The sequence below is a fragment of the Oncorhynchus clarkii genome, chromosome 31 (genome assembly GCF_045791955.1).
Source record: "Oncorhynchus clarkii lewisi isolate Uvic-CL-2024 chromosome 31, UVic_Ocla_1.0, whole genome shotgun sequence".
Lineage (NCBI taxonomy): Eukaryota > Metazoa > Chordata > Actinopteri > Salmoniformes > Salmonidae > Oncorhynchus > Oncorhynchus clarkii.
In genome coordinates this window covers 39,299,415-39,314,427 of record NC_092177.1, presented here as the reverse complement: position 1 = coordinate 39,314,427, position 15,013 = coordinate 39,299,415, and the positions used below count along the sequence as shown (strand labels likewise).

Sequence of the window (15,013 nt, the reverse complement as noted above, 5' to 3'; positions counted from 1 at the left end):
TGGAGTGCACCTGTGGTAAATTCAATTGATTGGACATGATTTGGAAAGGCACACACCTGTCTATATAAGGTTGACAGTGCATGTCAGAGCAAAAACCAAGCTATGAGGTCGAAGGAATTGTCCATAGAGCGCCCCGAGACAGGAATGTGTCGAGGCACAGATCTGGGGAAGGGTACCAAAACATTTCTGCAGCATTGAAGGTCCCCAAGAACACAGTGTCCTCCATCATTTTTAAATTGAAGAAATTTGGAACCACCACGACTCTTCCTAGAGCTGGCCGCCCGGGCAAACTGAGCAATCAGGGGAGAAGGTATTTGGTCAGGGAGGTGCCCAAGAACTCGGACAGAGCTCCAGAGTTCCTCTGTGGAGATAGGAGAACCTTCCAGAAGGACAACCATCTCTGCAGCACTCCATCAATCAGACCTTTATGGTTGAGTGGCAGCAGGGACTGGGAGACTAGTCAGGATAGAGGGAATGATGAACAGAGCAAAGTACAGAGATCCTTGATGAAAACCTGCTCCAGAGTGCTCAAGACCTCAGACATGGGTGAAGGTTTGTCTTCCAACAGGACAACAACCCTAAGCACACAGCCAAGACAATGCAGGAGTGGCTTCGGGACAAGTCTCTGAATGTCCTTGAGTGGCCCAGCCAGAGCCTGGACTTGAACCCGATCAAACATCTCTGGAGAAACCTGAAAATAGCTGTGCAGCGACGCTCCCCATCCAACCTGACAGAGCTTGATAGGATCTGCAAAGAATGGGAGAAACTCCCCAAATACAGGTTTGTCAAGCTCATAGTGTCATCATACCCAATAAGACTTGAGGCGCTAATCGCTGCCAAAGGTGCTTCAACAAAGTACTGAGTAAAGGTTCTGAATACTTATATAGATGTGATATTTCTGTTTTTATTTGTCATACATTTGCAAAAATTTCAACTTTTTGCTTTGTCATTATGGGGTATTGTGTATAGATTAATTATGGGGGGGGGGGGGGGACAATTTTATCCATTTTAGAATTATGCTGTAACGTAACAACATTTGGAAAAAGTCAAGGGGTCTGAATTCTTTCCGAATGCACTGTAGACAGTCTCACATTTGTATTTGCGGCTCTAATCTTTAGATATCAGTGACGATTCAGTGAGCCACACACTCAAGATGATTCGTCTGATGCTTGAGTATCAGCTGCATTTGGCCAAAAAGTTTCAGCTGATTGACTCATTAAAAGTAAATAGGCTTACCAGTGTTGCAAACTGCTTTTTTTTTGTATTACTGAAAGATGTTGAATATTGCAACCCTTGCACACATATCGCTCTCGTTCTCTCTCTCTCTGTGTGTGTGTGTGTGTGTGTGTGTGTGTGTGTGTGTGTGTGTGTGTGTGTGTGTGTGTGTGTGTGTGTGTGTGTGTGTGTGTGTGTGTGTGTGTGTGTGTGTGTGTGTGTGTGTGTGTGTGTGATGATCTTCATGTTCACAAGGGGAATGCAGACTTCCTTACTCCTGAATATTGTAACATTCTAGACGAGTCTGCCTATCTGCTAGAGGAATACTAGAAGCAACCAACTCACCTCGAAAGACTTTAGTTACAGTTATTGCTGTAACATTATCGTTTCACTCAAATAAATAAAAAAACAGCCATCACAGTAGACTAGCTTGCCAGGGATCCTACATCTCCTGGGTGCATAATGAATGTGACAACATGGTTATGCAAAACTACAATCACAGTAACGTGTGTGTTTGTTTCCGTTTCCCCAGGTACTATAACTGACCTCTTCATCGACAAAATTCAAAGGACAGAATGTCAAGACCAAAGGTGTCATTGCTGCTGGAAATGTTTGGGTAACTACGATTTGGATTCTTTAATGAATTTCTTCAATGAGGATACAAACTTTGACACTTCATTTGTAATGGCTTGTTGTTTTGTATAGAGTTTATTTTTCAGCTTTGTTTGTTTTTTGTAAGATACTAGCATCAATTATGTTACATAATATGAATTATTTATATCAATTGTCAACAACATCTGGATGTCTAAAGCCCTATATTCTGTTGGTCTAGCTATATCATCTGTTGTATGTTCTCTTTTATAGGTTTACACATTAACAATTATATTTTCATGTTTGACAAGTTATATTTCTATTCAAGTATATGTATGTGTACCGCACGGGTCGGTATTGAGATCTGTACTATTTACATAAATAATATTGGTCTATCTGTTAAAACTTGTAATATTCATCTGTATGCAGACAACACTGTTATTTATTCCAAAGACCCAACTGTTGAACAGCCTGTTAGAGCTGTAATTTGACCTTGTTAACTTACAGAAAGCCCTGGTTGGTTTAAAACTTGTACTTAATGCGGGCAAGACTAAATACATGTTCTTTAATTCTCACCAAAAAATTAAGATGGACTACGTGTTTATTCATGGTTGGTTCTCCCATTGATCGGCTTCCCGCCTATAAATATTTGGGCATTTGCATTGACAAAAATGTAATGTTTAAAAAAACGTACAGATGAGCTAGTTAAAAAGCTACAATTTAAAGTGGCCTGGCTTATTTTTTAGAAATGGATCTTGCCTCTCACTAAATAGCAGGAAGCAGATTGTACAGTCAACATTCCTGACAGTTCTTGACTATGGTGACAGCCTTTACCAGATTGCAGCAGCCACTACTCTTAAACCTTTGGTTTCCGTCTATTGGATCACCATTCGTTTTATCAAAGGTGGTATTTTTAATACTCACCACTGCATCCTGGTTCAAAAGGTTGGCTGGTCCTCAATGTCCAGTAGATCACTTAATTACTGCCTTTTTGTTTACAAAGCTCTACTACATAAGCTTCAAACTTACCAAACTTCGTTGTTAAAGTATAAAAACATTAGAAACAAAACTGTTGAGATTTCTCTGGTCTCCCCAGAACTTGGTAAATCCACTTTTAGTTATAATGCGCATCATTGCTGGAACCAACTACAAAATACATTACAATTGAATGTTCTGGTCCCCCTCCGCAATTTAAAATATTGATTTGGGAACTTCTTACTGAGGAATGTAACAGTTGTTCTTGAATATTTGTGTTGTGCTATATTTTAGTTTGTTTTACATTAGTATATAATTTTCATTGGATTTTGTCTTATGAACTGCATATGCAGGCTTTATTGTGAAAGAGAATGGTAACTCCCTGTTTAAAGGTTCAAATAAAAAAATATAAAATAGAGTATTTAAATATATCAAATGTTTAATAATTTGTGGTTCATTTGTCATGGGGGGGTTGTCTACTCTGTATAACATAAGTGAGTGTAACAATACTTTGAGATGCTCTCAGAGAGATCATAATTGTTTATACACTATTATATGAATTACAGTGATAAAAAATCGGCCTTTGAGTATTCATTTTCAGGTTGTCCCGCCTGACAAAAGTGTACACCGAAATCTCAACGGCTGTGCATTCGCGGCATTCGCGGACACAGGGAATCTGAGTTCTATCAGCCGCCGTAGCTTCGTGACGTACTTTCGCATTCGGCTCTGATTGGCCGTTTCAATGGTCGCGGGCTACTTGAATTGAGAAAAAAAGCAGCATATCTCTAGCTGCATGTTCTGAGAAACAAGGGACTTGGTCTAGTTAGCAGTTATAACATTTTCTCAAACCGTATGGCCAGCTAATGTTGTGTTTTCATGTAGAGGATTTTGTTGCGTCAACGGTCCAGATAGGGTTTCAAATTTGCAGCGCCGACTTTTGCTAACGGTACGTTGCCATCTCAACACGAGACTTGTGCGATAACTAGCTAACCTAGCCTCTAGCTCTAAGCTCATTTGTAAATCCAGTTTATATTTTATTTACCATCAAGGTTCTGTTTAATCTTCTGTGACAAATTGCACGTATCTGCAGTGACTTGTTTGACTTCAGTGAGCCACGAACGGTGGAACATAGGCTAACATGTCAGGATCAACCCAAGGACAAGGAAGCGCAGTTGATGTTCCACTGCCAGAATACCAAAACCAAGAAAATAAGCTGTCCGGACTGAGGGGTACAATCAAAAACCGTGTGGACAACCAGGAGAACATTGTCCCAAAAGCGCCACAGAGAACTGTCCTGGGAGCCTTGCAAAACAACAAACGCAGCAAACCTCAAACTCTGCGCGGCACAAAACAGGTTGGTAACTTGCTAACTAGCCACTAGCCAGCCAACACCATATACTTACAGATTTGTAGACTAGCTAGCTAACATAGCAGTAGCATGCAGATTGAGCCTGGTGGCGAGCTAATTTGCTACATTTAGGGAAACACTTTTTAAAGTTAATATTTTCACTACCAAGCAATTTTATTTACATTTTACTGAGTATTTGTTTCTAGAAATGTTGGGTAGGTTTACTTCCAACTAACGTTAGTCCGCCATTTTATGCTGTCAGTCTCCTCTTCTGCTCATTGGAATGGCCTATTTGCATTCTCAAACACAATTCTTGTCCATCGAATGTATTAATTTAACTTTAGAAACCATGAGCATGGAAATAATTGTCTGCTCTTTGAAATGATCTGCCCTCATTTCAGGTGCTATCCTGTGACAATGAAGTACCCAAAAGTTATGCAGACAAGCTGGGCAGCAAGCAACCAGCTTTCCAGATTCATGTGGATGAGCCTGATAGTGCCTGCTCCAAGAAACAGGTGTCCCTCAAGGCCAAGCCCTCCACAGAGATTCCACCCCTGACACTGAACCCAACAGTTACCCTTCTCAGGCAGCCTCTCTCCTCTCTTGCTATACCAGCAACATGTGTATCTAACATGAATGTTAGTTTTGACGGTGAGTGATCAATCAGACTTTATATATCCCCTAACTTATTTACCCTTTTAAAACTCTGAACATGGTGTTGTCTCAATATGGATTAGAAAGTCAAACATTTTCCAATTATCTTGATATATATCTACAGATTCTCCCATGGATATGTCGGTTATTGAAGGCGACGAGAAGCCAGTGAACGTGGCAACGGAGTATGCTTCAGAAATACACACGTATCTTAGAGAAATGGAGGTGAGCAAACTTGCGCATGCAGTCATTTTTCAGTTGGCGCTGAAATAACTGACCTGTAACTAGAGTATTGTGGATACCCTTTGTCTTTGGACTCTTGTCCTTAGGTTAAGTCCAGACCAAAAGCGGGCTACATGAAAAAGCAGCCAGACATCACCAACAGCATGCGGGCCATCCTCGTTGACTGGCTGGTGGAGGTTGGAGAGGAGTACAAGCTCCAGAACGAGACGCTGTACCTTGCCGTGAACTACATCGACCGTTTCCTGTCTTCCATGTCAGTCCTGCGGGGGAAGCTGCAGTTGGTCGGGACCGCTGCAATGCTGTTGGCTTCGTAAGTGTTGTAGACTCCTCCACAGCATTATTAAAGGGAGTTTGTGTCTCAAAGGTGTGCGGAGTGGACTTAGTCTTTGCTGTTTGTTGTGTAGCGCTCACTTGATGTATTAGGCCTCTGTCCCAAATGAATGGAAAAGATTGGCACCAACATCTGACACACGTTTTCATTAATGCAGGAAATTTGAAGAGATCTATCCCCCGGAGGTCGCAGAGTTTGTTTACATCACGGATGACACCTACACGAAGAAGCAAGTGTTGCGAATGGAGCATCTGGTGCTGAAAGTGCTCTCCTTTGATCTTGCCTCTCCCACCATCAACCAGTTTCTCACGCAGTACTTTCTCACCCAGCCAGTCAGCAGCCAGGTGGAGAGCTTGTCAATGGTGAGCAGAGCACACATTGTGGTGTACACATCTGGAAATTTAAGTTGAAATTGTGGTTTTATTGTTCTATGTTTGTCTTAGTTCCTAGGGGAGCTCAGTCTAGTTGACTCGGACCCGTTCCTGAAATACTTCCCTTCTCAGACTTCTGCTGCCGCTTTAGTTTTGGCAAATCACACAGTAACAGGAGGCTCATGGGTAAGTTTGCAATGCCACAGTAAGTGTTCCAACGGGGTAGGAGTTTCCTTGGCCTTCTGGTTTGGCCACCATGCCCCCATTCAAAATAGGGCAACAACATGTAGTGTCTTCAACAGGTCTTGGCCGCAATGCAGTAGGCCGGGATTTAGTAGCTAGTGCTAACAGGAAATCCCTCCCTGCAGTAACTCTGCCACGGGCACTCACTGGCTTTTGAAGAAGCATTCACACAATTTTTAAAAATCTCCTTTATATGCAAGGCTTCACAGTAATAATCAGGCCTTTTTTGATGCTCAATGATGCTTTGGCCAATTTGGTGTCACTGAAGGTTAAGTGCCCTTGTTCTATACCCTGACTTGGCACATACAAAACCTTATTTCCAACTGTCAGTAAAGTCACTTCTATATTAAGTCTGCTTTTTTAAGTTAATTGTTTGATAGGTAGGCGATACCCTAGTTGACAGGTTTGCTTACTGACAACATAGGAATACACCATCTCTAATCCCCCCTGCTGCCCATGTGTTTATGATCCTCAGCCTCCTCCCTGACACGCAGTCTCTTGCTTGTATTTAATTTTTTTAACAGTTAAACCTACATTTTTCCTTATACTGCTGTTGTGAGATTGTCTTACCCTGAAGAGACTGCTAGCCTGTGTGGAATGAAAGTTTGCAATTGATAAACAGTTTCTCCCAAACTCAAATGACTTGTCTTTGCTCTAAAACAAATAAATTTGCAGTGCCATTTTTTAAAATTCCTCTTTCCTGACTCTGTTTTTTTTATTAGTCAAAGTCTCTGGCAGAGGTGACTGGCTACTCTTTAGAAGACCTGATGCCTTGCATAGAGGATCTGCACCAAATGTATCTCAACACTGCTACACATGCACAGCAGTCAGTACGGGAGAAGTACAAGGGTGCAAAGTAAGTGATTTCAAAATTCTTAAGTTGTTCATGACTCACTAGTGGTCACCGTAATCCACTGTATATACCAAATTTGGCATATGTTGCTAATGTTAACAACCAATTAGTATCTCATTCATTTGATGCTAATCTATACTGACCAAAAATATAAACGCAACAATTAACGACTTTACTGAGTTACAGTTCATATAAGGAAATCAGTCAATTGAAATAAATTAGTCCATCATTTATGGCTTTCACATGACTGGGCAGGGGTGCAACGATGCCACCCATTGGGAAGCTAGGCCCAACCAATCAGATGTAGTTTTCCCATCAAATAGTTTATTAGACAAATACTCATCAGTTTCATCAGCAGTCTTGGTGGCTGGTCTCAGATGATCCCCCAGGTGAAGAAGTTGGCTGTGGAGGTTCTGTGCTGGTGTAGTTACGTGGTCTGCGGTTGTGAGGCCTATTGGCTGTACTGCCAAAATCTCAAATTATGTTGGAGGTGACTTACAGTAGAAAAAATAACATTCACTTCTGGCTCTGGACAACCCTGCAGTCAGCATGCCAATTGCACCCTCCCTCAACTTGAGACATTTGTGGCATTGTGTTGTGACAACTGCACATTTGTCACTTTTTGTTCCAGTACTGTCTAATGATCATGCTGTTTAATCAGCCTCTTGATAATCCATCCACCTGTCAGGTGGATGGATTATCTTGGCAAATGAGAAATTTGAGAGAAATTTATTTTTGTGCGTCTAGAACGTTTCTGGGCTCTTTCAGCTCATGAGACATGGGACAAACACCACACATGTTGCGTTTTATATTTTTGTTCAGTATAAAATGTCCAGTAAGCTTACGTGCTTGGTAACCACTTGATGTGTTAATTTTACAGATTTCTATTAGCTTGAACATGACTGATTAGTGCTGGTTTTCCTACCATATTGTGTTTCTCATTGTCCAGGTACCAAGAGGTCTCTCTCATCGAGCCCCCAGAGAAGTTGTCATTGAATTGATTTCTTTCCTTTGCTCACCAATGCTGAGAACTGGTTTAATCTTTTTTTTTTCATGCACATTTTAATCTTTTTTTTTTTTTACATGGCATCTTGCCAAAATGTCTAACTGAACCATGGCAGCAATCTTTTGTAGCTTTGGGCACAATTTAGTGATCTTTTATGTATTTTTATATGTACAATCCTGTAGGATTGTCTTTTATGCTTGATGCAACCCTGAGCTTTAATGTAGTTAATCAAGTCATCTGTCGGTCTCTTCTCACTAGACAAATGTGTTCAGTGGTTTTTAACTGTTAGAAAAGCTGTACAGATGCATCTTTCAGTCTGCATTCTTGTAATAAAACGTCAGCTTATTTTTCCCTCTCAAACACATGCTTGTGAATATTTCCTGACCAATCTTTCCCGGACTAGCTGTCTTGGTTTTCTGATTACTTGATATTTTATATGGGCTGTAGATTTTATTTTTATAGCACATTCTGCTCAATGGTATTCTAGCTAAAGTTGGACACTGAAGTCTAGTTTTTTGGTTCAACATTCTGCAGAACGGTGCCTTATTTTTTTTTTTACATTTTTTTTTAACCACTTGCCTCATTCAAAGGGGTCTGGTTGGAGTTCACTTGTTATCAATCAAGGCATCTGTGCTGTAAAATATCTTGTAAATAAATTCCATTCCTTCCAAGACCCTCTTACTCCTTCCCTTCTATTTCAATTGTTTTATTTCATGCATGTTGGAGCTCTGCCTAAGATTTTCACTGTACTCGGCAATCACACCTGCAACGCTCTGACTGTTACATTGCAGGTGTCTTAGAGTTTTGAGCTATAGAATATTTTGATTGTAAAATGGTAATTGTCCATTTGGTCTTTTTTTTTTTTTTTTTTTCCACATTGCCAAATGCCTAAAACTTAATACAAGTTTGGAAAAACTCAAATTAAATCAGTTTTATCAAGAAGCTGAACTTGTGTCCAATACTTATTGCTTTCATTGGTCTTCCAACATTTGGGAGGAAATGTGCGATATGAATGGGCTGTGTTCAGTGGCCTATAGAGTACCACATTATCAGTCATAATACTCATAAAACCTTGCAGTCAAACAAGGTATTGGTTCCAATTGTTTTCCCACCATTTTTTTCCCATAGGGGATTTTAGAAAAACGTCAAGTAAGGGCGAGACAGCCGAATTGAGTCAAATGAAGACCTTTGGATTAACTTTAAAATGGATTACATTAGGTTCAGTTCCTTTGAACTGTCTTGTGCAAATTTATTCAACACCTTTTTTAGGGAAGGTGTCTGCTAGAGATTTCTAGTCGCTCATCTCTATTGATGTTCAATTTGCATTTTAGTCTGGGTGAATAGACAAGGTGACCTATCAAACTATTTTTGGGGGTTCCGAGTTAATCAATTTGTCACATGAGCTGACCACTATGCTTATTTTAGTGAAATGCTTATTTGCAAGCCCTTAACCAAAAATGCAGGTTATTTAATAAAGGAGCAATAAATACTAAGGCTGTATACAGGAGAGTACTGTCAATGTGCGGGGGAACTGACTGCGGTATTGTAGAGGTGACGTGACTGCATGGATAAAGTATAGCAGCAGTGTAAAATGGGAGGGGGGACAATGCTAACAGTCTGGGTAGCCATTTGATTTGCTGTTCAGGAGTCTCATGGCTTGGGGGTAGAAGCTGTTAAAAAGCCTTTTGGACCTAGGCTTGGTGCGCCAGTACCTCTTGCTGTCTCCTGAGGGGGAATAGGTGTTGTGGTGCCCTCTTCACAACTGTCTTGGTGTGTTTGGACCATCAACAAAAACACGAGCAGAATTGGTTATGAGCCCGTAAAACTTCGGCCATCTCATCCGGCGCCGCCTTTAAAATGTCAAGCCAGGTTAAGTCTACACGAAGCACAGCCCTTTAAGTTTTTCTAAAATCCCCGATGGGAAAAATGAATGGTGGAAATGTTTTTTTGACCGTTTGACTTAGGTTTTATGGTCATGACACCTTCACTCTGGGGCTCTAACCTTTTTGAGGCGTAGTCTCTATTTTTCCCAAGTAAGTCATGCTGTTGTATCAACTTATTTTAAAGGTACATTTTTTTTCATTGATTTCTACCATCAATGTGTTGCTCACTGCACTTTTACTAGAATGGTTTAGGAGTGCATATACTATAACCTCAAATCATTTCAAGACAGGTTATCCAATCTGTATTTTCAATATGCAGGTTTTCACTCGTTTTTAAACTACAATAGACAACATTTTTACAGGCCTAACTAAGGGCAACTTGTGACAAGATACCACCAAATAAGCTCTGACAAACTGTGCGCAGGTTGGCCTATGTTCCACGTTGGAGCTAGGTGGGTGTGTCTGTCTATAAATGCCAAGTGCACGTTCCCCAGGTGTCACTAGGGTATTGAACAATTTCCATTTTCCCAAATCCACTGGTGAGCTGACTAAAATAACCATTTATGTTGTTAAACATTATGCGCCTTTGTCCCCCACAAATCTCATCTGCATGCTGCTGTGCTGTGATAGGCTACGTTAGCAATTATTTGAATGGGAGGGATTTGTTTAGTGGGACATGACACTCCTTAAAAATTTAACCGTCTTGCTGGTTATTGCCTGCATATCTAAGCAGCTTATGGTGGCTGACTGTCAAAAATAAATAAATAAAAAGTCTGAAGAAAGAAAGGGGGAGCAAAGGACAGAGCAACCAAAGCCCCCCCCCCCCGGTCCGTCTCCAGAAGCAGCAGCTTCAAAGGAAATGTGTTCAAGGGCAAATTCTCCGCCAAACACCAGACGCAATGCACTTGGGTTGCAACAGGTGACGATGCCTTTGTGCTGGGAGGGAACTGCAAAAAAGGGCAAACAAGTTTCGACTGAATATGTGGCCAAACCAGCCACTTGCCAATTATACTGCGCGCTTCTGGTTATTTTCCTGTTTGGTCCGAGCTGCGTTCTCACCTGCAGCGAGCCGAATAGGATCTGACCGAGACCACCCTTTTTGCTCCCCAGATCTTCTAATTTGTGAAGTGTGAAAGTTTCTCATCACAATTTGTGGGTGGCATTAGTCGAATGTGTAAGTATGCTATGTCTTGTTTTGGCCTCATGGTGGGAGCAGAGCACTATTGCTCCCAATTTCCTTCAGATTTAGGAAATGTACACTTTTCCTATACACTTCTCATTAGTTGATAGATGTACCTTTGTACCTTTATGCAGGTGTGTAATGGGCTTTGCCGGTGTTATTCCCTTGTGCGCACTGATTTAAATTGAATTGAACCTCAGAAATTCCTCCCACTTGCTGGACAACAGAATTTTTCAAGGAGTTTTCAATCAATAGGATTTTCAATACTTTTATCTAACGCCACCCCTTTAATTTGGTGTACTTGACTTTTTTTCCCCTATTCGAATTTTCGGGATCAATTAAGGAAAGCAGTGTAAATACACACTTCATCATTTCAGCACCAATTGGTAGATAAAAAAATACTCTGATATTGTTTAGGAAAGTATATATATAAAAAAATATTAAATATATTGGTGAATCAAAAGTATTGGTTTGATTCATCCTGAAAGTTTCCATATTAAATAGTTCTATCCTTGAAATATTAGAAGTTGAGAAGTGTACAGTGGTCGACCAGTAGTTTTATAGATCTACCCTAATAATCCTCACTAATCATGGAACTGTGATGACAACAGTTAAGGTGTCAGAAACCGTGCTCCAGGTTTAAACTGCGACGTATGGTCTGCGTTCCACAATGATTCAAATAGGTTACATGTTCCAAATGATTGCACAACTTGTAATACCGTAGCCCAATATGATCCACTATTGCTAGCGATCTTCATAACAACCACACGAATGTAACACAGGAAACAAAGGTAAACTAAATATATAATGGAATGATGCAAAATGTAAGGAAACTAAGAGGGAAATGACTGTAATAATTGTATTTTGGTATAACTGACGGTTACCTATAGTGGCTAATATCTGGGCATATAATTAAAACATTCTAAAAATCACAAATCAACTTGGTAGGTTTGGCGCTATACTGTCAATTGCACATGGCTACAGAAGCCTATAGCTTGGGTCTCCACATTTCACATCTGTAAGTTATAAGGCCAGCATTAAATAAACTTCACTATTGAAAAGGTGATATGTTTATGCTTCAGTTTGGTGCCATGTGACCGGTTTCACATTTGTCTCCAGCGATCAACATTTCAAATGGATATAAACAATTGTTAAATTTACAATCCCCTTATCCAAATGGCTTACTCATTAGCCTAGCTCTTATCAATAGCTTTTACCAATTTATAAATGACAGTGCATCGGTTGACACACCTCTGCCACACATCAATTCAGGGTTTCCCAAACTTGGTCCTCGGGGTGTAGGTTTTGGTTTTGTCCTAGCACTTCACAGCTGATTCAACTAATCATCATGCTTTGATAATTTTAATCAACTGTGTAGTATTAGGGCAAAAAACAATAAGTGTGGTCTAAACGAATAGTTGGTGAATATCATGCTATTTTCATGATTAAGTTCAAGGTCAAAATTCATGTAGAGAGAAAGGTGCATAAAAAAGGGAATTGCGTTCCATGTACACATGTGTAAATAAATACCACCCATTTATTTCTCAAATCCTCTCAGAGGAATTTGAATGATAACCCAGACTCTGTACAATGTAACCATTGTTTTTCCAAACAGTCCTTTTGTGTCCCTGACATTTTAAAAGCCTTGTTTTCTCAATTTCCCTTCCATCTATAATGCAATGTCTACTGTATGATAAGCAATTTCACAAAAGTTATAATTTATCTTCTGAAAGGAAATACTGGATGTAGACTATTCTTAATGATGGCACTTATGTATTGGGTGATTGTTAAGTATCGGCCCTGTTTTTCAATTTTCACCTAAAATGACGCCCAAATCTAACTGCCTGTAGCTCAGGCCGTGAAGCAAGGATATGTATATTCTTGGTATCATTTGAAAGGAAACACTTTGAAGTTTGTGGAATTGTGAAAGGAATGTAGGAGAATATAACACATTAGATCTGGTAAAAGATAATACAAAGAAAAAAAAAATACTGTTTTGTACCATCTTTGAAATGCAAGAGAAAGGCCAAACTGTATTATTCCAGCCCAGGTGCAATTACATTTCTGGCCACTAGATGGCAGCAGTGTATGTGCAAAGTTTCAGACTGATCCAATTAACCATTACATTGCTGTTCAAAGTTTTGTATCAAGACTTCCCAAATGTGGCTAATTTGTTTTTCATGTTCAAAACTGTGCACTCTCCTCAAACAATAGCATGGTATTCTTTCACAGTAATAGCTACTGTAAATTGGTCAGTGCAGTTAGATTAACAAGTCTTTAATCTTTCTGCCAATGTCAGATATGTCTATGTCCTGGACATTTTCTTGTTACTTACAACCTCATGCTAATCACATTAGCCTACGTTAGCTCAACCGTCCCGCAGGGGACCCACCAATCCTGAAGAGGTTTTAATGACTGCAATCCAATGGAATTTTTTCATCACCAAGCTTTTTTGTTTTTTGTAAACCCATTTTTGTTTGTTTTGCCACATGGATTCCCTAAACTTGGAGAGGAATGCTTTTGTAGATGTCATGGTGACAGAATAGAAGTTATTTAGCATAGTTCAATAGTTTGAGACTATTGCACCAGGGTTGAAATGACGGGCAACTCATCCTCGATCGCCGGAGTGGTGTTACACTTTTTCCCCATCCCTAGCAAACAATTAATTGCGTTCTAAAGTAAAGACCATAATTAATTGATTATTGGAGTCAGGTGTGTGAGCTGGGTCAACAATGTGAGACCAATCAGGCCCCCAAGGACTGGAGTTGCCCATCCCTGCCTTAGAGCAGAGGTGTAACTCCTGGTTTCTTTAGTAACCACATACTTTTTAAATGTACTTAAAAACATTTTTAAAAATATATAAAAAAATAACATTCTTTCCTCACCACCACTGTTTAAGCCTGAAGTCCAAATCGTTTTTACTACAATATATTGTTTGCGAGAGAGGTTTGTTTGATCAGTCAGATAGTTTGAGGACATCCTGCAGTAGATTCAAGTTTGATTTGAATTAGTTTTTCAACTTCAAAGTAAACAATTATGCATGTCATATTTTTCTGCTATGAGACTGTTGATTGTAATCATTCCACAATTAAAAGAATAGACTAAAATAATGTAACTTCTCGAATCTCAACTGATAAACAACGCACAAGTTTTACTCACTTTTACAGTCATCTTTTTCATCTATTGAAAACCATGAGCTACAGATTAATGCAAATTGAAACAATTAGAATGACAAAGGCAGATTGTTGATGCCATTTTAAATTAAATTGGTAAGAAAAATAAAATGTTATATTTATGTTTAAATTGTTTAAAACATGCAATGTAAACTGAAGCCTACTATAGTTCTGCTTCATGCTATTGGTGCCAAAAAAATGAACAAATAATTTAAACATAAATGTTACGTTTTATTTTTCTTACCCATTTAATTTAAAATGGCATCCACAATCTGCCTTTGTCATTCTAATTGTTTAAATTTGCATCTCATGGTTTTTAATAGATGAAAAAGATGACTGTAAAAGTGAGTAAAACTTGTGCGTTGCTTATCAGTCGTGATGTCCCACCCAGGTGAATTTGGAAAAAGGGGGACACTTTGCATTTCCGGCTTCTGTAATCTCTTTCAACATCTATCCAAAGTATTATCCCAACACATGATACATTTCTGAATTCCTCAAGATGTTTCCGAAATCACACCACATTGAGTTGACTTGTCATTGGGGTGACACTTAGGACAGTCCCAGTTGATCTGAACCTGCTGTCCCAGTTCACCAAACGCAAACTGAAAATAGGATTTTGGTTCAGTCTACACAAATGCGCGTGTCATGCCTCCTGTGAATAGGATATCAACATTTGTCATTTTTGCGTGACTGGGAAACATGAGGATTTCAGAAATGTATCATGTGTTGGGCTGATATGTTGGATAGATGTCGAAAGTGTCCCACTTATTCCCGAATTCCCCCTTTATGTACATGCTTGCATTCAAATCACATCCCCAAGTTTGACAAAACGTAACAGATCTAGGCATCTGTGACATAAATGCATCTTTTCTCATCAATGTACTATTATGGTTTATTATGGTTGGCATCTGGCTCTTTGTATTTGAAAGCCACGATTCAAAGCTGAG

The 15,013-nt window shown here is 39.6% G+C and overlaps 1 protein-coding gene across 1 annotated transcript; it reads left to right on the top strand.

Moving 5' to 3' along the window:
- The first annotated feature begins 3,618 nt into the window (after positions 1-3,618).
- Positions 3,619-8,778, top strand: LOC139390677 (cyclin-A2-like). The gene is made up of 9 exons (XM_071137965.1): positions 3,619-3,727; positions 3,872-4,135; positions 4,531-4,780; positions 4,908-5,008; positions 5,113-5,336; positions 5,515-5,719; positions 5,801-5,914; positions 6,694-6,827; positions 7,774-8,778. Exons 2-9 carry the CDS (start codon positions 3,920-3,922, stop codon positions 7,823-7,825), a joined length of 1,296 nt encoding a protein of 431 aa, XP_070994066.1. The 5' UTR covers positions 3,619-3,727; positions 3,872-3,919; the 3' UTR covers positions 7,826-8,778.
- Positions 8,779-15,013: the final 6,235 nt, after the last annotated feature.

What these genes read in the sequence shown, in the direction of transcription:
- LOC139390677 (XM_071137965.1), top strand. Translation starts at nt 3,920, where the DNA reads ATGTCAGGATCAACCCAAGGACAAGGAAGCGCAGTTGATGTTCCACTG. An exon ending in CGTATCTTAGAGAAATGGAG is followed by an intron (nt 5,009 to 5,112) that starts GTGAGCAAACTT and finishes TCTTGTCCTTAG; the next exon opens with GTTAAGTCCAGACCAAAAGC. An exon ending in CAGTAACAGGAGGCTCATGG is followed by an intron (nt 5,915 to 6,693) that starts GTAAGTTTGCAA and finishes TTTTTTTATTAG; the next exon opens with TCAAAGTCTCTGGCAGAGGT.